Source organism: Lontra canadensis, unplaced genomic scaffold, assembly GCF_010015895.1.
Source record: "Lontra canadensis isolate GAN:19392208 unplaced genomic scaffold, GSC_riverotter_1.0 scaffold46, whole genome shotgun sequence".
Lineage (NCBI taxonomy): Eukaryota > Metazoa > Chordata > Mammalia > Carnivora > Mustelidae > Lontra > Lontra canadensis.
The window spans coordinates 5,597,564-5,623,843 of NW_022631040.1; the positions used below are offsets into that span (position 1 = coordinate 5,597,564).

General features: G+C 33.5%; 1 protein-coding gene across 3 annotated transcripts in view; it reads left to right on the forward strand.

The window, feature by feature from the left end:
* The window catches only part of BRINP3 (BMP/retinoic acid inducible neural specific 3), a 389,711-nt gene that overhangs the window by 313,808 nt on the left and 49,623 nt on the right, over positions 1–26,280 (forward strand). For all 3 annotated transcript variants that reach the window (XM_032872908.1, XM_032872910.1, XM_032872909.1), the window contains exon 7: positions 6,342–6,564. In XM_032872908.1, coding sequence (XP_032728799.1) covers positions 6,342–6,564 — 223 coding nt within the window. The remainder of the gene's footprint in view (positions 1–6,341; positions 6,565–26,280) is intronic.

Consider the following 26,280-nt stretch of genomic DNA (forward strand, 5'->3'; position numbering starts at 1 on the left):
CTGCTTGGGCACTGGGAAAGGCAAGACCTGAGTCTTGCAGGTTCTCTAGTTAAAACTTTGCTTGGGTAATTCTCAAACATTCGATAAGGGGTTCATAAACAGGGCAACCCAATGAAGGGCAAATCACCTGGCTCACTAATATGAAAATGTGCTGTGTTTTTCAGAGAAAAAGAAAGCAGGAAAAACACAACTTACTTCTAGACAGCTGCTGGGGAATTAGGGTCAGTTTTAGATTTATGCCCTTTTGGACTCATCACTTTGTAGCCTCATAAAATCGGCCGTTCACAAGCTATTGAACAGGCTTGCCATTTACCTTAGGCAGCATTATAGTATTTTGTCAATCTCAGTACAAATTCTATACCCATGACTTACAGAATGGTGTGATTAGACTTGTACTGATATGTGGCCACTCAAAGTCATGCCAGTGATTCACTGTAGAGGTTGGGAAGATTCTAAACTGATACAAATCATTCAAATAGTCCTTATGAAATGTTTGGATATTAAAAAAAAACTTTGTAAAAGTAAAAATTGAATAATTACAGTCAGAATTATGGAGGGGGTCAAAATTTGTATTCACTTTACTCCCTCGGGGGTCAGATTTTCATTTCCACCCTTGGGAACTTTTTGCCATTCAGGATGCTGATGACCTGGATTTTCTCTTTCAACTTTTTTTTCACATCAACCCTCTTCCTACTCACATCCCCACTCGTTTCTCAATTTCTTATGTTACCTACTTAAGGCCACAATTTCTGTGGCCATTTCTTGCCATTAATTGAGGCAAATCTTTGCTAGTGAAAGTCAGAAGATAGAAGAATCCATGGTATCTTCTAGAAAACTGGGTCTCGAGGAACAAAAAGTAACTTCTAACAGGGTGTTCCAGTTGGGCAATAACTTGGAAGACCCGTGATGGGAATAATTTGATGTTTATTTCTCAGCTCTGGAGGTAGTACTTAACATAAGGATAAATCTATTTTAGACTAAACCAACAGATTTATAAATTAAAATCCAGCTATAGAAACAGGATGTATTTTTCCATGTGTTCAGGGTACAGTACTGCATTCAGGGTATGGAAGTTGTATTTGTTTTATTAGCTCATTGCTTATAGGAAATTTGTGTCATTGCAGTTGTTATTAATATGTATTATTTCAGAAAATCCTGCATTCCCAACCATAAGCAGGAGAGTTGCATTTGAAGGCATTAGATTGGTAATGTCACAAAATCAGAAATGATGATTCTGTTTAAAAACAATGTTTCATAGATTCTTCGAATATATCTGACCCACATTTTTTTGTCTGTTACCTTCTTTCATTTTAAGATGCCTTGTCTCCCTGCATATTTTGCTAGTTACTATACAATATTTTATTATGATGATGAGACTGTTTCTATACTTTCACAGTAATTAAAATTGTTATCCATAAAGCATGGTCATTTCTACTGAAAAGATACTTTGATTGTCTCAATATGTTAATTGTTCAGAAAAAAAATGCATGAAATGTGAACCAACAGGATTTTACTTTTCTATTAGAAAACAATTAAATAAGTTCAATTTTTTTTTAAATGTCAGACACATAAGATATGCACATAGTGCATTGATAATTCAGTAGTATTTTTGGCAATCTTTTTATATTGATTCACAATATTTATTTCAATTTTGATCAAATAACACATTCATATGAATTCATAAAAACACCAGTTTCTCCCTCTGTCCTTCCTAACCATAGTCGTGCTTTCTAATAGAAGCAGATGCTGTTCTGGATTATTTTCATGGATTTATAACTCAAAAAATTTTCTAAATAATAATGAAAAATACCTGATTACTTTTCTACAATTTTGAGGAAGTAAATTATATGTTCTCAAAGCTCTAAAAAATTTAGAATGCTTTAGGAGGAACTTGGGTGCCTCAATTGGTTAAGCTACTTGATCTCAGGATTATGAGTTCAAGTGCTGCTTCAAGCTTCACACTGGGTGTGAGGCCTGCTTAAAAAGAAAAAAAAAAAAAGAATGCACAGCACCTTTGAAAATATATTCTAAATCAGTTCTGAACAGAGATTCTGAATATTTAAAAATACATAATCAGTGATATTGGTCAGTGATTTTCATGCTAATCAATATAGACAGAAACATAAATCAGGGTTTACCTATTTATGACTGGTTATTTTATACCCTGAAATTTTCAATTTTCTACTCTTACCTATTTAATTCAATTGTGAAGCATGAGAATAGAGTACAAACATATAAATACATAAGATCAATATGTTAATGCCTTAGGTGTTAATAAAAATTTTTGCTAACATTAGAGGTAAGAAAGTTAAGGTCATCTGTATTCTACAAACATAATAAAGTCAATAAAATTTACATGAAGGATTATTGGAGGGATTAATAATTAATTAATTAATATTTAAAGCACTTAAAAGAGCTCTTGTCAAAGTAAGAACTAATGAGAGAGACAAAGGGAGATAGGGATGGGGGAGAACAAATTAGTTCCAAAATTAGCTAATTAAATATTGGGTGTTAACTAGAGTTACTATCAAGGGAAAGGAGAAAGAAGGATCAAAACTTGTTCAACTATTTAAAAAAAATACTTCATTTTTAATAGAGAAGAAGTAGCAATATAGAAAGTCAAGATGATGGCTCTCTAGTCTTCTATAACTTATTGGAAAAGAGTCACCTAGCCTAATTCTCTTTGCCTCTGCAGAATTCATTCACATTGTGCATTTTTCTCCACATTATTCTTTGCTTCGTGTGAATTCGTTTTGTTAAGACCAATTGACTATAAATTCCTGCAAGCAAGAGTGTTTATTATTATTATTGTTGCTTTATTATTTTGTTTCTCTGTAGTCCTCCAGACCATGCTGAGCAAAAGTACTTAGTTGGTACATACTTAACAGGTATTTCTGGATTAGTGTCTCTCTAATAACCTAGAAATTAAATTTAGTTTTTCTGGGTTATTTCTATATAACATTAATTTGTTTTCATTTACAAATTTACTCACCCCAAAATGTATGGCTAGTCAATGTTTACTTGCAATTTGAAAAGCAATAGTACTTTATCTTCAATATGGTTTTTGGCAACAACTGTAGGATAAAATGTTATTTTGCACCCCGAATCATTGTATTTTCTTTTTGTAGTTATGCAAATCCCTAATATAACAATTCTACTGTATCATTCAAATTTCATGTTCACATTCTATAAATATGGATTTTACTAACTGCCAACCATAAAAGAAAAGAAAAATTTTTCTGGAAATTCTCTTGACTTCTATGTAGAATGAATTTCAGAAATGGAAGATGTTATTTTAATATAAGAAATTATCTCAAATCATTTGCCATTTAAGAAAATAAGATGAAAGGTTTATCCATGGTCGCTGTCAAAGACTGAAACATCTGTATGCTCTGTGCACAACAGGTGTCTAATAAATGTTTTGAATGACTGTCAGTAGTGACTCTTAATGACTTCATAATGAAGTAATTATTCAAGTGCCATGTTAAAACTGTGTTTCTTAGAAATTACATAGTGATGATTTTCAGCTGATGTATACTATTACATACACTTTGGTAATATAAAATACATTCCATATTAAAATATTATTTAATTTAAATAAAATTTACTAATTTAGAAACTTTCAGAATAGTATTATAACAAACAATGAAAATAATTAAAATATGCCTAGCCATGAAACAATAAAGTCTTATCAAAAGTGTTCAACTAAAAGATGACAATGAAATGAATGATTAGTTTTCAAAGTGGCGACATCTGCTCAGTGAATAATCCAAGAAATGCTTTCCAATTTCCATGCATCAATTCTTTTATTCAAAAGAGGGAATTTCTCAAAAGAGACATATGGGACCAAACGAAATGTAGGGTACTGTGAAATTGGAATTTTAAAATGCATCTCTTATTTATACCCTGCTTACTTAAAAAAAAAAAAAAGATTTACAGCATATCAAATGGATACATCCTCAAAAAGCTTCCTTCATAAATCATTTTTTTCCTTTTATTTTATTTTTTCCTTCTTCTTCTGGTAAGAGTTGATACCATAAATGTCCAAAAGATGCCAGAGCTCTGTATTCATTTGCTCTAGAGGAAATAATAACTCCAATATACATGAATATAATTTTTTATTAATTGCCAAAGAGTTGTATTTGTAGCATTGATGAAAAGTCTGGATCTGAATATTGAAATAGCACTAATGCATAAAATAAATACAAATTAATTGCTCTAAATATGTATATGTATTAATGTAATTTGCCCAAGTGAATGGCATAAAGAAATGATAATTTGGAGGTTTTAAAATATTGTGTTAGACACACAACCTACATCAAGAAATGGCTATTGACACACCTTGTCTAATTCCAGTTAAATGAAAGTAGCTGCAACAGATCATTTAAAACAACTGTTTTTGAGTTGGATATTTAAATGGTAACTAAATGGTAATTTAAAAAGCTGTTTATAACATCATACAATTTTAAAGTGAAATGAGATTATTATCATCCACAAAGTACGCTGAAAAATTCAGTTTCAAAGGAGGAAATGAAGGCAAGGAGAGGCTAAGGTTTAATGCATACTATGTAACTTTTTGATGGGTAGAATAATGACTAAAATATCATTTGTCTCACTTGCCAAATAATACTTCTTTAGCCACTGAAAACACTTTAGAAATCTTGTGGGTTCCTGTTTTTTGTGGGGAGGAAACTCAGTCATCTACTACAGTGAAATGGGTGCAACATGATATTCTTAACAAAATTGCTACTTTAAAGAAATAGTAAAAGCAATAGAAAGGTTTGGAGTTTTTTTTGTTGTTGTTATTTGTTTTGTTTTGTTTTTGCTTTTTTTTTTTTTTTTGAGTCCCTCTTCATATTTGCTTTGGAAGAAAAGGCGAGGTGGGGGAAAGGCTATACTATCTCTTCTTGGTGTATGAAAATGTTTTAATTGAGGTAAAATTATATAACATAAAATTTGTTATTTTATCTGTATAATTCAGTGACATTAGTTACATTAACAATGTTGTAAAATTGTCACCACAATCTTTTTTCCAAAAGGTTTTCATCACCACAAACAGAAATTGTGTAGCTAATATGCAATAATGTTGCATTCACTCTTTCCTTACCCCCTGTTAAATTCTAATCTATTTTTTTAAAGATTTTATTTATTTATTTATTTATTTATTTATTTATTTATTTGACAGAGAGAGAGATCACAAGGAGGCAGAGAGGCAGGCAGAGGGAGGGGGAAGCAGGCTCTCCACTGAGCGGAGAGCCCAATGCAGAGCTTGATCCCAGGACACTGAGATCATGACCTGAGTTGAAGGCAGAGGCTTAACCCACTGAGCCACCCAGGCACCCCTCTAATCTATTTTTTATCTCATTGAACATGATTATTTTAGATATTCCATATAAGTGGAATCATATAATATTTGTCTTTTTTTTTTTTTTTTTTGGTCTGGCTTATTTCAGTTATATATTTTCAAGGTTTATTCATGCTGTGACATGTATCAGAACTTCATTTTATTTTTATGAGTCAATAATATTCATTTATATGTATATCATAATTAGTATATATATTCATCTATGGATGGATAGTTGGATTGTTTGCATCTTTTGGCTGTTGTCTCAGCTACCTTTTGTATTTAGATAATTAATAGACAGTGAGATGATTGCTTACTTTAGTGTAGCATTAACTTTTGTTTCTTTGTTGGTTAATCAGACATCTGAAAAGAACACAATTTCAGATATGATAATTATCAGCATAAAAACAAAAGCCAGAATTAGAGCTTAAATTCTTTAAAAATTTTTCTCTTTGGTATACAATTTGTTTTTAACTATTGTGTTTGTTTTTTTGTTTAACCAGAATGCATGGTTGATTATTGTATTTTTTGTTTTAAAAGCTTTCTCTTTTTCTTTGAACATTAATATAATCATAGTACTGAACATACATTTTTTATACTGAGTTAATGAAGATATTTCTTTAATATAAAAAACCTAGAAAGGAGTATTAATACTAATGCCAAAAATGAAAGCTAGATTAATGACTACTACTTGTGGGAGAAAATTCATTCAAATACCACTGAAAGGAGAACATGGAAAAATTAAATTCAGCTTAAACTTTCTGGCCACACTATCTGTTTTGGTGCAAATTATTTTAATTATCTTCTACCATGAAAGATCTATTTTAAGGGGAATAAAAAAGAAAACAATCCTAAAGCATCAAAAAATTCCCAACTTGCTATTAATTTGCTACACACAAAATAATAGTATTTGTTTTTCTATAAACATATTAAATGTGTTTGGGGAAAAGGGAAAATGATTGTTGTATTAAAGTATGGAATTTTAACATTTTTCCAGATGAATTCAAGTTCTTTATGAAAAGGCTACCCATGAATTATTTCCTCAACACATCTACCATAATGCATTTGTGGACAATGGATTCTAATTTTCAGCGCCGCTATGAACAACTGGAGAACAGCATGAAGCAACTATTCCTAAAGGCGCAGAAAATTGTACACAAGCTTTTTAGCCTTAGCAAGAGGTGTCACAAACAACCCCTCATCAGCTTGCCAAGACAAAGGTAAGACATTTGTGGAATATAGACAACAGACGACATTGTTTTGACAGTGAGCTCTCTTTATTTTCTGAATGCAGATATGGTAATATACATAGCATGGCGTTTTCTTTTAAATCTCAGAATAACAAATTGTATTTTCCAAAGCAGTAATCAAATGGAGAACCCATGTACTGACACTTCTTGTTTTTCATTTCCTTTTATTATCAGGACCAAGAAATCATTCTGTTTCGTGTGGTAGTTAACTAATAATTGTATTACAGTGAACAGAAAAGCACAAACCCTACAGCCATTGTAAGCATAGGGAGTAAGCGGGATCATGCAGTGAAATTTCTCAATATATCATTTGCAAATAAAAGAATTTAAAGTTCATTTTCTTTGAGCTGCACTCATAATAATATGAATAAACATGAATAAACCTCATTCTACATGAATCTCTGAAAATTGCTGGAAAAACTTGTAACAATTTATATGAATAATGACAGACTCTTAAAATATTTGTGTCTGAGCTAATTTTGTGAAGGGCAGTTTTTGGATTTTGCAACAATTGCTTTGAGAAGTTGTATTTAATTATTTGAAGTCAGATTTTTAAAAAACACAGCAAAATAAAAAGCTAAGGGAAATATAGGAAAATATCACCAAACAAACTTTTATCTGTGTTAGTATCTCTGTTACATAATGCTTGAATTTGGATTTGATGCTTAATTATGAGAAGAAATCTATTATTATAGATTTTTTCACTGAAGAAAAAAAAAACCTAAAAGTCTATACACCTTTTAAAAGTCCAATTTCAAAATAGATCATTGGCATCATTTTTGTAATTCAGTGGTTTTTAGAATATTCAAAATTTATGCAAATATCACCTCTTAAGAACATTTTTGTTGTCCCAAAAAGCAACGTAGTACCAATTAGCAATCCTTCCCCATACTAGCACACCCAGCCAGGCGATATTTACCTCTAGAAATTTGTCTAATCTACTATTTGTCCCAATAATTTGCCTATTTTTGACATTTCATATAAATAGAGTTATATAGTACACAGTCTTTCGTGACTGGCTTCTGTTACGTAGTGTAGTGCTTTCAGGTTTATCTATATTGTAGCGAGTATCAGCGGTGTGGGTACATCGCATGTGTATTATCCATTAATTCTTTGATAGACGTTTGGGTTGTTTCCACTTTGGGACTAGTAAGAATAATGTTGCTATGAGCATTCATCTACATTTTTTTAAAGTGGACATGGTTGTTTATTTTCTTGGGTATATACCTAAGAGTGAAATTGATGTCATAAGATAACTTTATATTTAAGATTTTGAGTTGATGCCAAAATGTTTTCAAAGGTGGTTGCACCATTTTATATTTCCACCAGCCATGAGTGACAGTTCCAAACATTCCACATCCTCACTAATACTTTTCTTTTGTGTTTGTTTTTAAACAAAACAAATACAGCTAGAGCAGGATATAAACATCTGAAGTTCAGGAGAAATTTGAACAACTGGAATGACAATTATCAGTGCATGTAAAACTGTGATATCGGAATATAATATGGGGTGCATAGGCAGCACAGATGGTTAAGCCTTCGACTCTTGGTTTCTGCTTAGATTGTGATCTCATGATCATGAGATGGAGCCCTTCCCAGTACATTTATTTTAAAGTGGAATGCTGCCCAGGGCAGAGTCTGCTTCCAAATCTCTTTTCCTCCCTCTTGTGCTCTCTCTCTCTGTCTCTAAAATAAATAAACCTTAAGGAAAAAAAAAAAAAGGAAAATACATAGAATCTGAAGATATGTTTAAGGGGTGAGGGGAGAAATGGAAACTGAAAATGAGCAGATAGTGGGATAAAAATATATCATGAGAGCTACATTAATTCTAGTAAAAATAAATAAAACTTAAACATACAAAGAGGTCATGAAAGTACAGGATTTGTAAGAAAAGTATGAAAATATGAAACAATCCAAGTTGGATCTATACAGAATAAATAAGTAGAGTAAAATAAAGATGACAAAAAAAAAAGAATAAGAGAAAAATACATTATTTGGTACTAAATGAAAAATAAATGGAACTAAATTTAATAAACTATAGAAATAAATATTTGTTCTCTAATCCTTTTGACCTAAGTAAGTCAGAGATCACCAGAAGCTTTCCTTAACTTTCTCTTTTTTAATTAAGCATAATTCCTATGTTGGCTATCATTCATTACACACACACAAAATGCAGACTTCTTGCTAGATAAAAGATTTTGTTGAATTAGAATTTCTTTCCATCACAATTCTTCTTTACTAGGAATGTAGGATTTATTTCTGTTTTGCTTTTTATTTTCTCTAATTTTAATAGAATGTTATAAAATGACATTAGGAAACAATAACAACAGCAAACTAGGTACTACAATCTGTTAGTAGGATACAATGAAAAAAAAGTTTGGATATTTGTGAAGTATGTTTTCAAAATTTTCTGAAAGAAGTAAGTCGATAAGCGATACCTAAAACTCACTTCCATTTGAGATATCATTTTTGGTCCTTCCTTTATGGAATTTTTCTCAGCTTTTTTCTTGACTTCATCACACCCTTAGTATTGTCTAAAATGTGGAACAAAAAGGAAAACCAAACAAAATGAGACCTGCAAAATTAACCTCAACGAGTAAGATGATTTCTTGACGCCTTCTCTATAAAGACATGTAGGTTGAAGTTTTTCTTTGTAATGCATAGTGTAATTCATCCTTGAAATAAAACAGGATACTCACTCAGATTAATCTCACCAAGTTTATACTGTCATCACTGTTACTTTCATGAATTCATGTGACATTAAAATCCTCATTCTTACTTGAATAAATTGTGAAGCCTGTGGTAATCTGCCTTCTTTGAGGTAGTAAACTTTTGCTGCTATTCTAAAACTTTTGAGATAAGGAACAATGACATATTCTCTTCATTAAAGGAAAATAATTAAAGCATTTATTAAAAATATTCATACATAATCCCTACAAAATAATTCAACTCCATTATTTTGTGCTGTTATCAACTCCATTATCTTGTGCTGTTATATATTCTTCACAGAATGGCCAAGGATACTTAGAAATAGTACATTGAATGTATGTTGGTAAAAGTTTAACAACCAACTTTCCAGAGAGGATAAAAAACCTAATTTATAGCATTTGCCAATTCTTGTGATATGCATAATTGGCCCTTCTGAGCCAATATATGCAGGTAGCAGCAAACCACTAAGAATTGATGAAAATATTTTATGAAATTATCTCTTCCTCATTAATAGTGGAAGATGAGATATGATAAAATCCCTTCTCTAACATCACAGGAGAAAATAAGTTTAGGTCTATGTTATTGTTATCTGAGAAATATGTCGTGCACTTCCTATATATGCTCAACAGTGGGGTTTAACAAATTGGCATGTGGGCTGTAACTGGACCTCCACCTCTTTTTGTATCAGTTCCTAAGGAAAGACTGATCCTTACATTTCAAATTGTTAAAAAAAATCAAAAGTAGAAAGGCATTTTTTGGTTGATGAGAACTGTATGGAACTAACATTTTGATATCCATACGTAAAGAAACACACTCATTCATTTACATATTGTCTATGACTACTTTCCAACTATAATGGCAGAACCAGATAGTTGCCATGTAGTTATATGGTCCTGAAACCCTACAGCATTTGTTGTCTGGTTCCTTATAGAACAAACGTTTGCTGACATATGTTCTAACATTTACTCTATATTTAAAAGTGTTATTGAGTGTTTTAAAAGTATTCAATCCATATATCATTGAAATCTTTAATGTTATAAATACATGCTTTGCTAAATACAGGATATTGTAACTTTAGTTTTCATTATATGGAGTGCGAACCAGATTGAATCCTATATCGTGAGTGTTCATCAAATAATATTGAATATTTTACTAATAATTTCTCTAGTGTATATATGTATGTATATACACACATATGTAATATCTATGTATAGATATATATAATGTATTATATATAATATAGATGGGATATAAATACACGTATATATACATATATTTGTTTATTAGCCACCAGTGGCTTTTATATAATATACATACAAATAAATAAATATATACAAAATATATATAAATATATACATTATGTATACACATACGTATGTATTTTTAACTAATATAACACCCATAGGAGTAGTCTAAAACCTTATAGATCAAAATGATTTTAATTCAAATGCCATTTCAAATTGATACACAAATATGGAGTTTGGATTATTTCATAAAGTCAGTCAACATTCCATTTTTCCCTCCCTCTACTCCTGATCTCTAATTCTAGTACAATTCAGAATGACACTATGATCATGAACTAAGGGAAAGAACAAAAAACAAAAAACAAAAAAAATGAACACTTGAGAAATGAAAATGAGTTTAAAGATTTAACAGTGCCTTTGGGTAAAAGAGGATAAAATAAAATAAAATAAAAGTTTGGATAGCTGAAATGAACTATAGCTGTTAATGTGTTTGGGAAGGATTGACCTGACCACTGGAACACTCTGAAAATATGAGATTCAGGCAATTTATAGAAAATCTGAATGTTTGGTTATTTGCTGGAGTTCCTAGACATAGCTCTCAAATCCAAGGATAACAAGTGCTCAATAAATATTTGATAAATGCTCTGTGATATGTTTTCTAATATTTTAGTTCAACTTCTAGAATCATAGGACAGTGAGTTGTCATTTTATATAAAATGTTTCCTAGTCTATATAAATGGATCGCCTGTTATAATATGCATATCATGTTCTGCTTGTTTTGCCATTAAGCAGGTGAATTCCTTCCCTCATTCTTTCAAACGGACATGAAACTGTATTAGTTAGCTGTCCTAACAAAATACCCAGAGGTAGTGGCTTATAAATGAGGGAATTCCTTCCCTCATTCTTTCAAACGAACATAAAACAGTGTATTAGTTAGCTGTCCTAACAAAATACACAGAGGTAGTGGCTTATAAATCTAGTTCTGGAGGCTAGAAGTCCCAGTCAAAGGTGCCAACATGGTAGGGCTCTGGTAAAGGCTTTTCCTCTTCAGCGCTGCAAACTGCTAATTTCTAGGTATGTCTTCACATCATGGAGCAATGAGATATCTCTTTGGAGTTTTATTTATAAAAATACTAATCCCATGGGGAGCCTTGGGTGGTTTAATTGGCTATGTGCCTGTCTTCGGCTCAGGTCATGATCCCAGGGTCCTGGGATCAAGCCCCAGATGGGGCTCCCTGCTCAGTGGGAGGCATGCTTCTCCCTCCTTCCTGCTGATGCTTTCTGTTGCTATCTTTGTCATTCTCTCTCTCCTAAATAAATAAATAAATAAATAAAATCTTAAAAAAAAAATACTAATCCCATTCACAGTGGCTCTATCCTGATGACTGAAACACCTCCCAAAGTCTCCAACTCATAATACCATCAGCTGGGGGGTTAAGATTCCAACATGTGAATTTTGAGAGAACACAAACATTCAGACCATAGCTGAAAGGGCCCATCTCTACCTATCAGTAAGATCTTGGGATATGGGTGTGAGAGGGGTAGCTAACCATCTCTTTTGCAAAAATCCTGTCTGTGGTGGATGACAGTGAAGCTGGCATGTAGACTCAATCTGGGATAGAGAATTCAAGTATCATTCAAATGCTTATTTCCACTTTACCCCTAAATCCAGTACATTTCTGTCTCTGAGACTTTGTTATACAACTTTTTTTATTTCTAAATGAAACATGACTCTTTCTGTCCCATATGTGTCACCAAGTATTTACAACTCTGTAACACATGCAAGGAAAATAGAAATTTTAATATTTTCAAAGTGAAAATGAGATTGGTATTTATATCTGACATGCAGGAATAATGTGCAAAAATTCTTTAAATATTTTCTTATTTCCCTTTCTCCTTTGCTGAATATCCAGACATTTTTTTTTCTTTTCGCCCTCTCTTTTTATTGACCTTCATTTATTCAATATAACCCCTCTTTACTGAAATCTTTCTATATTTTTGTTATGCAGAGTGATTTGGTGTTCTTAGAAAATCAATTTACAACTTCTTGCTATAGCACCTCCCCACATTAGGCCAGCTTTCTTTTTTAATGCATTAGAGGATTGCCTATAACAGATTTTTTCTCTTTTTTTTTTTTCATACTTTCAATAATATGTGATATCTGATTTATCCTTGCAATGATATTCTGTTATACCATAAACTAACTCAAATTGGTTCCCTTCACTTATAATAATAGGGGAAATTTTGAATAGATATAAAATCTAATAAAAACCTGGATCCATTTTGAATATGTCCTGAAAGCAATAAAAATGAAGTATAAAAATGTGATTTGTCCGTGGTAACAAATATCTTCTAGCTGCCATAAAGTTTATTTGAGATAGAGAAGTACTTCAAACTATAATGCTATAAATATGTTTGGTTTTCTCTTTATTTTTACAGTTAGTTTTGCCAAAGTCCATGTGTTATTACAACATGTAGACGATCTTCCAATGCACCATTATTACACAATGTTGTTGTTACACAATGTGTAACATTCTTACACAATGTTGAGAAAGACATTTTGAGAGAATATTGGCCCAGGAATGAGGACAATGAAAAAGTATAAGTTGTTGCCAAGTTTTAATGGTGCATTACAAAACTAATAAAGAAACTAATAATTACAGAACATTAAAAGCAACAATATAAGGTAATATAGCTATTAAACATTGAGGAAAAATCAAATTTTACTTGGCACAGGAACCAAATGGAAATATGTGAAGATAAACTGCAACTTCCTAATTTATGAACAGTAGAATTATAGACATGAAAATAATTTTAAGTCATTACAGGACATTTCTATAAGTAATTTCATTCATTCAAGAAAAGCAGACAGGGATTACAATCCTTATCTTGTATTAAAATATATAATCTGAAGAAAACAAAAGATTTTATTGTTTCTCTAATAATGAAGAGAGACAAAATTTGGTGAGATAAAATAATTCATATATGATGTTACAGTTATTCCTAAATAGCATAGATTAAACATGCTTAGAAAAGACATTTATACATAAGTAACATTTGCTAGCTTGGACAAGAATAATTATAAGATTATAGGTATACCTTGACTAAAAAGAGGAAAGTCTGGGTGGAAGTGTATTTCATCTAGGTCATTTTAACGACCTTTATTTCAATCTTGAAGAGTCACACTATACAATGAGTTAAGAAAAATCCTCTTTCTTGTTTGGGAAATATGGAGTTGAGAGCTCAGTACTCCTCCTATTTACTTTCCACAATGTTTGTGGCTACTTGAGCTCAAATTCCAACCGTGCACTATTCTACCCTCATCTCCCACTCCCCAGCTAGTAACTTGAATCATAGTTTCCTTTTAGTTGTGCTATGTGCACAACAGCTTGAACACTTACTCCTAAAAACCTATATTTGCTAAAAATTAAGACTAATTACTTTATAGTAGATGAACAAAATTCTGTTTTTAAAATGTTGTTTAATAAAATAACTCTTTTCTTATATTATTTTAAATGGCATTTATCTTAAAATTTATTCCATAGTCATTTACTTTTTTCTGGTTCTGATTTTTTTTCTGATTTTCTTATCCTATTCAAAAATCAATTTGAACTAAGTTTTTATAAATGTATATTTTCAAGTGTCTTGGTGACTTCAAATATGTAATGAAAACCATGATTTTAAACTAGGCATTGGTAATGGTCATACAGAATTTAAAGAATTATTTGGTATCAAAGAATCAATGAATTCTGTAATATTTAAGGAATGGATTTGTAATGAAAGTCCTTAAGTTGGCCAATTGCTTGTAGTTGATTTTAGACTACAAAATTTTGACAGTCAAACATATCGTTACAAAAGTTAGATAATAGCAAATTTAATTATACAGTGCTTCCTGAGATCACAATCCATTGCTAGTATGTCAAGAGAAACATCCCAGGTCCTTGCACTGGTCTTTGGAGAAAGAAAACAACAATGATGTAAGAACACTTATCCAAATTCATTATTTCAATTACATTATTCACAGTATACCAATATACTGGTTCAGACAACACCCTTCCCAAGTTAACAATGCTTAAAATAGGAGGAGAATCAGAATTAAAAGTCTTTAAAATTTTCTTAGGGCAATTTTCATTTTTACTTACATGTTTTATCCTATCACCATTCCCCCTTTATCCTCAAAAGAAGAAAAGCAAAATTGAGTGACAAAGTGTTCCTACTTCCTAGTATCAGGTGTGATATCCAGGTGACATGTACATAAAACATTCTGCTGCTTTATATGCCTTCAGTGTAGCTTTTCTGTCATCTTAATAGCAAATCCTGTAGCTCAGACTTCTATGACTTTGACGAGCAGATGTCAAACTACTTGGTCTCAGGACCCCCTTATACTCTTAAAAATTATGGAGAAATTCAAAGAGTCTTTGTGTATGAGAGAGAGAAATCCCTGTATATATATGTATATATATGCACATATGTACACATACATATATATGCATATACATATACACACACATATTTACTATAGTAAAAATTGAAATAGAAATTTTAAAAAATGTATTTGTTAATACAATTACAAAGAACAGTAAGTATGGTTATTCATGTTAATATATATAACATTTAAATCTGAGTGATCTCTGCAGAATTGTTTAATATTTGACTTAAGAGAGGATAGCTAAATTTTCATGACTGTGTCTCTATGCAATTGGTTGCAAATTGTAATTTTGTAATCTCACACAGATTTATTGAGGAAGCGAGTATTGTAATAGCTTTTTCAGATAATTGTGGATATTACTCTTTATACTGCACCAAAAACCCAACAAGTGAAGATTTTTAAAAAGTTATATGTAATTTGGAATCTAAAACAATGTGATTAACATTTTGACATCTCTTACATCAAATTATTTCGTCTATCTTGAACTTTAAAATGGATCTTTAACCATGCGTATGAAATCATGTGTCAGTCATTTGGAAAATATTGATGCACTCCGTTTTGAAGATCTTCCAAATGTTGACAACATATCATTATAAAATAACACAAAACTTCATTCCTTAATATCCTCATTGTGCTCATGAGAAAAGTCTTTATTTATTGGAAGCCGTCACTCTCACTGTTGCAGTTACAAGTTTTCCAAATATCTAATTTCCACTTGAAAACTATACTTTTAACACTGATATTAAATATGTCAGTGGTTTGTCTAGAAGTGATCGGTTTGTTTCTTTCAGTTTTGACAACGGATCTGCCAAGTATCCGAGTCTGGATAAACCAGTTTGTCAATTATTCTTTCAAGTAAAAATGGTTTGCCATGAAAAAAGTGCTTACCTCAGCTTGCAACTGAAACAATTGCACAGGTGTTTTGCCTCAAGGCAACCATTATAGTTCAGTGTGTAACACAAGTGCTTTATTCATATTCCCATTTTATTCTGACATATGGATTTGTACTGAAAATTGAGACACAATAAACTTTTTTATACTGCTTCACCAGGAACATTTTTAACTGAAACTTGCTTTCTTTCTGTTCCTCAAGTATGTGGCGGAAAATGCTATATGCCTACTAGCACAGCCATTTTGGTTCCACGGCTTTTCTTCATGCTAAGTCTCCAGCAACAGTTTTGCTTTTCACATCAATGCAAATGTCAACACAATGTAAAGGAAAAATAATGTCTTGGGATATCTATGAACTAGTTTTCACCTTGTGTACCCTCTGATAGGATCTTGTCTCCACTTCCTTGCTTCCCACATACCCACACTGAGATCTAGGTGAACCAACCCAATAATGCTGCCCTAGATCAATTTCAACTCCTCTAAAGGACCTAACAGACCCCAGACAAATTGGGGGCTATAATAGGGATTATCTGTCTTCTTCCTTTCCTTTCTCTTTGTCTTCATCTTTTCCTTCTCTTTCTTCACTAACACCGCCCCTGGTTTTAGCGGAACTCATGCTACACTGTGCCCCTGGGTTTTCTTGAACCAAGGGCGGGTAATTCTTGCCAAACAGAAGTGGAAAGAATACATGAAACTTCTAAACTGTATTCTTAAAGGAAGAGGAATGGATGCCATCTACTTATTTTCTTCCCCCTGGATAAAATGAAAATGTGATGGGTTGGAATTAAAAGTGATGACATGAAGAAACTTGTTAAGGATAGTAAGACCCATGGGTGCCTGGTGGCTCAGTAGGTTAAGTCTCTGCCTTTGGCTCAGGTCATGATCTCAGGGTCCTGGGATCAAGCCCTGCATCAGGCTCTTTGCTAAGCAGAGAGCCTGTTTCCCCCTCTCTCTCTGCCTATTTGAGAAGGAAAGAAAAGAAAGAAAGATAGTAAAACCCAATCTTTTTGAAGCTACCAAAACAGTCCTGAACTGTTGATGTTTGTACTGTTATCGAGAGAGGAATAAAAGTGCATTTTTTCTGAGCCAGTATTATCTGGCTTATGTTACTGCAGCCAAACTTGCATCCTAATAACAAAAGGACTTTACTGAATGGCCTCCAAGTCCTTTAATACTGTGGAATGTGTGATTTAATTAAAAATGACATTTATATGATTAATACAAGGGGTTTTTGCCGAGAACAATTTTATATGAAACTGTAGGAAAAAGTCAGGATATTAATTTCCTTACATTTCTATGTTACAAAAGAATGTTTTGTATATTTTTTTTGTGCTTCAGCCACTCCATGATGAGTCCCAGGCACATGCTAAGAAATAATTAGCAGCATATTTAAAGAGTTTAATATTTAGATATCTTCAGTGTGTGATTGAGAAATGTAAAATATATAGATAATAATTATAAAGTACTCAACACATGGGAGTGGTTAAATAATTATTATTTAACTTTCCAAAACTGAAGACACTATTTCTTTGGTGTAGGTGTTTCTAATATATTAATAAGTTTTCTTCAAAATGTACTTTCATATGTTTCATAGTCAAAATAAAATTAGTCATAAAGATAATAATATAAACACTATAAGAAACACATTCATTTTTACTTGTACAGAATAACACATTAATATCCTGGATTCTGATTCAGGGAATCCAGGGATAGAAGTTTTCAGAGGAAAGAAAAAAGAAAAAAGAGAGAGAAAGAGAGAGTGGGTGTGTCCCACCTTCTTCTTGGTATGGGGCCACTTCTACACAAATTTCAAAATTGGCAAATTTGTCTTTTCTTTCATGCTGCCTTTTTTTTTTTTAATTGTTTCACGTTTTTATTTAAAGTCCAGTTTGTTAACATACAGTGTAATACTAATTTCAGGTGCAGAATCTAGGGATTTATCACTCAGCATTTGACACCAGGGCTCATCACAAGTAGTCCCTCCTTTATTCCCATCATCCATGTAGCCCATCCCCCCACACATCTCCCATCCAGCAACCTTCAGTTTGTTCTCTCTAGTTGAGTCTCTTGTGTTTTTCCTCCCTCTCTTTTTTTTCCCCCTTCCCTTACACTCTTCTGCTTTGTTTCTTGAATTCCACATATGAGTGAAATCATACAGTATTTGTCTTTCTCTGACTGACTTACTTTGCTTAGCATAATATACTCTACCTCCATCTGCATCGTTGCAAGTCAGGTCACGTCCCTCTTATCTAATTCTTGGTGTAGCTTATACTTCATCTCTCATGGCTCTAACATGCCCCTATCTTTTCACTAATATTCTTACTTTGACCTTCAGCTAATGCTCTTTCAATTTATTAGATGTGGATGAATGTTAGCTGAAAATAACTATTTTAAAATTAAGTCATATTTAGACATAAAAATTATTTGTTCTTTTTAAATCAGTTACTTTCTAGCCATCTCAGTATCCCCACTTGGACCATTTTAGATAGAGTTTTAAAAAAATACATTAAAATGAAAATCTGTCAGATTATAGCGCTGTGCTTGTTTTTTTTTTTTTTTTTTTCTTTCTCTTGTGTATAAAAGATTATGTGGAACAATCAAAGATCTTGTCACCTTGAGGGGCGCCTGGGTGGCTCAGTGGGTTAAAGCTTCTGCTTTTGGCTCAGGTCGTGATCCCAGGGTCCTGGGATTGAGCCCCACATTGGGCTCTCTGCTCAGCAGGAGACCTGCTTCTCTTCCTCTCTCTCTCTGCCTGCCTCTCTGCCTACTTGTGACCTCTGTCTGTCAAATAAATAAATAAAATCTTTAAAAAAAAAAAGATCTTGTCACCTTGATATTTTGAGTGTATGCTGTCTGCAACCCACAACTTTTGGAATGAGGTCCACATTCAAGGCTTTAGAAAGCTGCTTTTGAAAATATTAACAGAATCAAGGGTCTTTGCTCCTCTTGGAAATTCTGTGAACTTAAATGTGTATGTGTGTTAGTATGAGTGTGAGAATAGTGCAAACAGGTCAGCAGCTCATTACATTAAGTAAAAATCTTACCCTGTTGTCTTTCTTTGACTTTAAGTTAGTTTATTCTCTCATCTGAGGAAAAGGAAGTCAAGAAACAAAGAAAATAGTCTTGAGTGAGATTTATTCCTCTTTGTTTTCCATGTTCTTCACCTTACAAATGTCATTTCGGTGACTCCTACTCTATTTTCTTGACATTACAACACTTTCCTAAGAAAGATTAAGAATGTCATTCCCAACACGGTTTTCCCCTGTGGTAACTCAATGGAGTTGCTGGCTCAAATAATCAGATTTTTGAACAGTAACAATGTAGACAGCTATATTGAGAGAGGACTTTTAACACCTAACACTAACTTGTTTGAAAGAAAAAGAGTTCTATCAGGAAAATCTTGGAAATAAAGTCATAAGATCTGTAATATCAAGATTAAGAAGCCCCTTTGCCAGTACTATTTGGAGTAGTACCACTTTGTTTAAACAGTCAGAATCAGCTCCTTATTTGACAGCAACCACAAGTTTATGCCACAGAGAGTGGCTGAAGGGCTTTGCTATCAGTCCTCATTTTCTCTTCACTAAGGAGTTGATAATAATCCTTCATAAATATTTAGTTATTCACTAAATAACTTGCATCTTGTGAGACATTAATGTTTGTTTTCTAAAATAAATAGAAAAACACATACTTTTTAAAAAGAAGTCATGGATAAACAAATTTGGAAACTGTAGTTACTATAAATTCTACTTGGAAATCTACATAGTCTATATGCATGTCGAATACTATAAAATGTCCTAAAATTAAAATAGATTTTTTTTTTTTTACAGATTTTATTTATTTATTTGAGAGAGAGAGAGCATGGGGAGGAGCAGAGGGTGATGGAGAGGGACAAGCTGACTTCATGTTGAGTGTGGAGCCCAAACCTGGGGCTTGATCTCAGGATCCAAGATCCTGATCTGAGCCAAAACCAAGAGTTGGACGCTCAACCAAGTGAGTCACTCAGGCACTCCAAAATAGATTTGTTTAAATAAGGATTTTTTTCAGAACAAAATTGTTTACTTCCTAAAATACCTGTTATAACATTAAATCTCAAAGTATACAGTTGGAAAGCACTGTACCATCATTTTTAGTCCAATTCTTACAGTTTTCAGAGTTGCCATCAGTTGTAATATAGTCACCTCAATCACCACAAAATAACAACAACAACAACAATAATTACCTTAAGCTTAAAATGTTTTTAGATCTTTGTTTTCTCAACTTCTCAGACGTTTTCTAGGCACAAGTTGCCAATTTCTGACAAATGATCATTTTAAATACTTTCTCAGAAAGACATAGAGGTTATACTATGCCATTTCTACACAGGTATAACTTGAAATGGTCCTACAAGTTAAATGTTAATTCATTTACTAAAACACTCCTCATGCTTCTTTTTCCAAAGAAAAAGAGCTCTGAGATTTTCATCCCAATATTTAGCATGAGGTGGAGTGTGCCATTAAATGCAATAATTCCTGTGGTGATGAATTGCTACATTTCAGAAAGAAAAATGTTATGGAGTACAAGGAATAAACTGCTTATTTGTTGATATCATATTAACCATCAGTGGTTTATATATGGACCACAAACTGAGAATCAATCCAGATCCCAGGACACTAATATTTTTTACAAATCTTATAATGTTACTGACAATCAAATTCTTTGAACGGATGCACTTTCAATTCTTAAGTATATTTAAATCAGAGGTGATAATCAGTCTCATTTCAACTTGAGCACTTTGAAGCAATTTTACTTATACTGTGGAAGAAATGGATACATGTTTACTTACCAAAATAAATAGGAAGCTGAACATCATACACCACTGGAATGGTGTGGTGGTTTTATTATATCAAAGTAGAAGAATTACTGTTATCCATGAGTCTTTCTCCCTGAACATTCCCCCTTTAAAATGTTGAAGCCAGAGGTAAACGTTGTGATGTAGAGATGATAGGTCTGACTTGGAGTGGAATACAGTTTCAAATCTCTTTATAAAGAATATTATAGTATACACATAAAAGAGAAATAAATCAAAGTATTTTTTTTTCATATTACATGAAAGTCTTATGTCAGTTTTCATACGAATGATATTGGAGGCTTTATTGGGTGTAGATGTAATTGATTATGTTAAAACTGTCACTAGTAAATATGTAGATAAGATAGTATTTGTCCTATGCTCTTTTCCATTTTAAATGATAAAACTAATAGAAAATAATTTGATGTTTATTACATTAAACTAAATACTAAACTAAGCCATCTAAAAAGTAAAGATCAAGTATGTCTTTAAAATGCTGCCTTTTTCCAATCAAATTTGCTCAATTTGGTGGGGAAAAATCTCATTTGGATTGTTTTAATGACAAGTTTAATCCAATGCTTAATTTGGTAGCATCATATAGAGGCAGTGTGCAATCTTTAATCCTCATTTATGTTTTATAATCTTCATGGTAAGTACAAAAAAATACAAAATATCCTTCTTCATATCCTTTCATTATTATATCATTACATGTATTCCTTGTATACATATGTTTGTACACATGTAAACATGGTACACACACATGCACACAGACACACAGGTATGCACATATATACCAAGTTATTAAAGTAGTAAATGACTGAAACTTAGAATGCTTTTCCTTGAACATTAAGGTAAGATACTATGTTCTAAAAGCAAATGGTATTATGACTCAATCAACAAAACTAAGTATACCAAAATATAAACCCCTTAAAGCCGTGACACTGGAAAAAAAAAAAAAAAGAAAGAAAGAAAGAAAAGAAAAGAACAAACAAGGAAAAACTTTGAAGCACTTCATTTGAGACAGCCACTACAAGTTATAAAGTGAGTGAATACATTTCAAAAATCAATGCCAATTGCAATCAAAATCCTCTATCTCACAACCCAGATGCACTTCACACAGCAACAAATAGAACAGCACAAAAGAACATTGATGTGACAAAAGAATACAGGAGAAAAGGAAGGTCATTTTGTTGTGGTTGTTCTTTGTTCTATTAAACCCAGCAGGAAGACTTCATGTAGGTTTCTCAAAGCAAACAAAAAAGATCAAGTCTGAGGTAGTACCTTTTATTGAGCTAAAGTAAAATTACTTCATACCAGAAGGAAGGTTAGCTAGAAACAAATCTAAACAAAATGTAGTAAAAATGTAATGAAAACCTGCCAAATTTAAGGGATGTAAATACTCATATTCTCCCTAACATTACCTTAAACACACACACACACACACACACACACACACACCCCTCAATTATATATTAAAAACAAAAGGACCATGATTATGATCTTAATGCATGATTTTTGTTTCATAATCTCATCTAAATTACTATTGAAAATGAACAAAATCACAACCCAAAGTTATGTAATCTTTCAACTCATATGCAGGAATGTGGAGAAATTTTCAAGAGATGTATTGCAGGGAAGAAATAGGAAAGAGGACAAAGATGTTCAGTTTGTAAATTACCATGTCCAATTTGAACAGCAACCTAACTAGCAGTCAAGGGACACACTAGGAGGAAGCCACCAACACTCTTTAATACAGAGCCACGGACACATTACTATAAAGGGTGATAGTTCTGATGATGAAGTTCTAGAACCTAGGTGAGGTTCGGTGGGCTGAGGTCCACAGCCGATGACCAAGAAAGAATTCTTAAGACATCTTTAGTGCAAAATGGTGGTTTATTAAAGCACGGGGACAGGACCAGTGGGCAGGAAGGGCTGCTGCCCGGGGTTGTGAGAGATGGCAGGTTATGTACCTTGCAGTTGGGGGAAGGTGAGGGGAAGGGAGGTTTCAACGGAACTTTCATATGCTAGAGAGGGTACATGGTGCTGGGATACCACAGGCCTTGTGGCTTGAACAATGTTGTCTTTTGGCAAGCCAATCACATTTCTGCTATCAAGCATCTTTGTTAGTGAGATTTGGGTTTAGAAGAAATTTAACTTTATTTAGGGCTTGAGGAACTGAGTTATTTGCCTCTGGAAACTGTGCTATTGATAAGGTAACTTCTTTGTTTGTAGATCTCTAGGACATTTGTAAACCAAGAGAGACTGTCTTGCAGGATGTGATCTCTGCAAGTTAACTATTTGTTTCTCCTTTATGGCAGTCCGGGGTGCCTGAGGAATGTCACACACATTACCGAGGGGAGCGGGTGGAGAGGGGGTGCAGGATGCCAGCTTTTGCTTTGTCCTCAGCCAGCCTCCTGCTCCCTCATCACTGAGGTTGACTTGCTAATGAGAGCAATCATAATTAGCTAGTTATTAGCTAACAAGTATGAAGCACAAACTATTGTCAAGCTTTTCTAAGTGCAATACTCCTTGTTGCTCATTTAATACATGTTACAAGGTAGTTAGTGTTATTACCCTAAAATTACAATCAAGGAAACTGAAGCTGAGATAATCCAAATTTGCTAAGGATTACTCAACTAGTGGTAGCAGGGCGAGGATCCAAACACAGGCAATCTAACTATAGAGCTTGGGTTCTTTGTCACTAAACTGTCCCAGGTTTACAGTGTTTGTTAATAACATGGCCCCCCTCTCCGGTTAACTCCTCTGTGCTAAAGAATTTCAGAAGTTACTGAATTCATGCAAAAGCTTGAAGTCATGAAATGGAATAATCAGAGAACAAGAAAGTTTTAAGAAAATTTAAAAAATTATCTTTACACTTAAAACTCAAATAAGAACAGGGCGCCTAGGTGGCTCAGTGGGTTAAAGCCTCTGCCTTCAGCTCACGTCATGGTCTCAGGATCCTGGGATCGAGTCCAGCATCCGGCTCTCTGCTGGGCAGGGAGCTTGCTTCCTCCTCTCTCTCTCTGCCTGCCTCTCTGCCTACTTGTGATCTCTCTCTCTGTCAAATAAATTAAAAAAACAAAAACAAACAAACAAACAAACAAAAAACTAAAATAAGAACAGTGGACTATTAGAGAAAAAAATTGGTTTCTTTCTTCTTTTTTTTTTTTTTTTAACTTATTTGAGAGAGAAAGACAGAGAGAGAGGGAGGGAGCACGAGCAGGGGAGGAGCACGGGAAAAGGAAGAAGGCTTCCCCATTGAGAAGGGAGCCCGACGTGGGGCCCGATCCCAGGCCCCCGGGATTATGTCATGAGAGAAGGCAGACGTTCAACCAGCTGAGCCACCCAGGCTTCCCCCAGAATTGGTTTCTTAGAATAAAATCTTGAGAAACTAATCTAGTACTAGCCATAAAAAATGGAATGATGTAATTTATAAAAAAAGATAAAGAAAGCAAGAAAGGAAGAAAGAAAGAAGAAAGGAAGGAGGGAAGAAAGAAAGAAAGAAAGGGAGGGAGGGAGGAAGGAAGGAAGGAAGAAGAAAGCAAGCAAGCAAGCAAGCATGAAGGGCCTAGAGAATGCAAATGAGAGGGTTCTGAGAAGGGAAAACTAATATCTGATTGAGAAGAATCAGTGAGACTGAGAGATGCAGAGAGAGCTTTTCTTGAATCCATATGAATGAAAAAAGACAGAGTGTCCCAAACAAAATTTATGACAAAAAACTATGTTGTGAAGTGGTTTCTGAGTTAATGTTGATCATTTTTAGCTACCCCATTTCAGTTTTTTCTCGTTTACCATGGAGTTTAAAGATTTGGCACATTCTTAAAGTCAGTATAGTGTGTGCCCGGCACGAGAGAGAATACAAAAGTGTGCGTTCTAACTCCTTCATTGCATGCCTGACTGTGAGGTCGACCACTACAGCATGGATCTGTCAGCAATCCGGGCTGTTGCTTCCCGGGACAGGAGTGACTGAAGCAAACACGACTAGTGGTTCATCCCGGACCACGGGCTGGCTGCTTGCTTGCCTATCTTTCTTCCCCTGGGGACAACCGGAGGAACAGAGCCGCTGGTCAGGGTAGCAAGGAGCATGAGTATAGAGGCAAATACAGCAGTGCAGTCGGTAACCATGACAAGAAATCCGACTCCTAACTTGTCTATAACCAAGTGAACATGCAAACGATTTTTTTTTAATATATAACACTAAATACTGGAGTATGGGAGATCAGTCAGTGGTATTATGTGAGGAAAAACCATGACTCAATAATTTTATGCTCAGCCACGTGACTTCCTGGGTAAGACTGTTGCCAGATGGCGGGGCTCTTGGCTCAAGGAGTTGAAAAACGAATCTTGCAGACACGAAAGGGTGAATTGAAATGAAAGTTTATTAAGTGAAGGTGAGAGCAAAAAGGAAAGAAAAAAAAAGTGATCCGGAGTGAGAGGGGTCCTGAATGGGTTGCCACTGAGGGCTTTTAGTGGCGGTCTTTTGTTGAGAACTGTATGGGAAGCTTGTGGGCTTGAGATGTTGTGCTCTCTTGGTTTGTTCCCTTATTATCTCTTCTGCTCTGTCTCAGCAACCCCATCTGCCAGGTATAGTTCAGAGCCTAGTCAGAGTCAAGAGCCTCCTATCTCCCCTGCCTAGACTTTGACCCCTTCCCTATTCATGGGACAGGACCTGTGGGCAGAAAGAGCTGTACTGGGATTGTGGGCAGTAACTGATTGTGTACTTTTTAATTAGTGGGGGTTAGGGATAGTATAAGTCTCCAAGAAATCTGGATCTTGAAGGGCCAACAGCAGCCAAGATAAAGTTATTTTTAAACATCAAGTTACAAGGCAGCCACTAGTTCCTTAAGGATGATCATGCTCTGCATGTCTCAGGGATCTATCAGTGGGCTGCAAACTGTAAGGAGATTTTCATTTAAGTGCATTTCTTTTGCCCTCTTTCCCACATGAAGACGTAGACAAAGAACATTCTCACATATGCAGTGTCTCCGACATGATCATCTCCAGATATTCTGACTGAAAATAGTATATATTAAATCAAGAGATTAATAGAAAAATCAATTCAAGCAGATATATAAACTTTTTCCTGAAATACTAGTATTATATGCTCGATTTAAGATGAAGAAAACAATGTCTAACGTTGCTTTTATTATTTACTCTTACTTAGGAACCTCTGCTAGTGAAATAAAACTGGAATATGGAATTAGCAAATATAGACATAATTAATATTTAAAAGAATATATGATTATTAATTGTAGATGGCATGCTTATTATTATCTGGTAAGTCCCCAGAGATTCAACTGGAGTAGAAAACCAAACCAAATCTAAACAATATACTTGAAAGATTGAGTGAAGTTGCTAGTTAAAAAATAAATAAATGAGCAGTAGTCTACAAATAAATGAACAAAAACCAGTAAGAAAATACAATAGAAAATTTCACCTTCACAAAATGACATACTGGACATTCATAAAAATATCAAAATACAAATAATACTAAGGAAATAAACTAAAACAAACCCTTAGGATGTTAAGGGAAATTTTTAATAAATAGACAACATATTTCTGAATGAAAAAATCCTATAAGGATATTA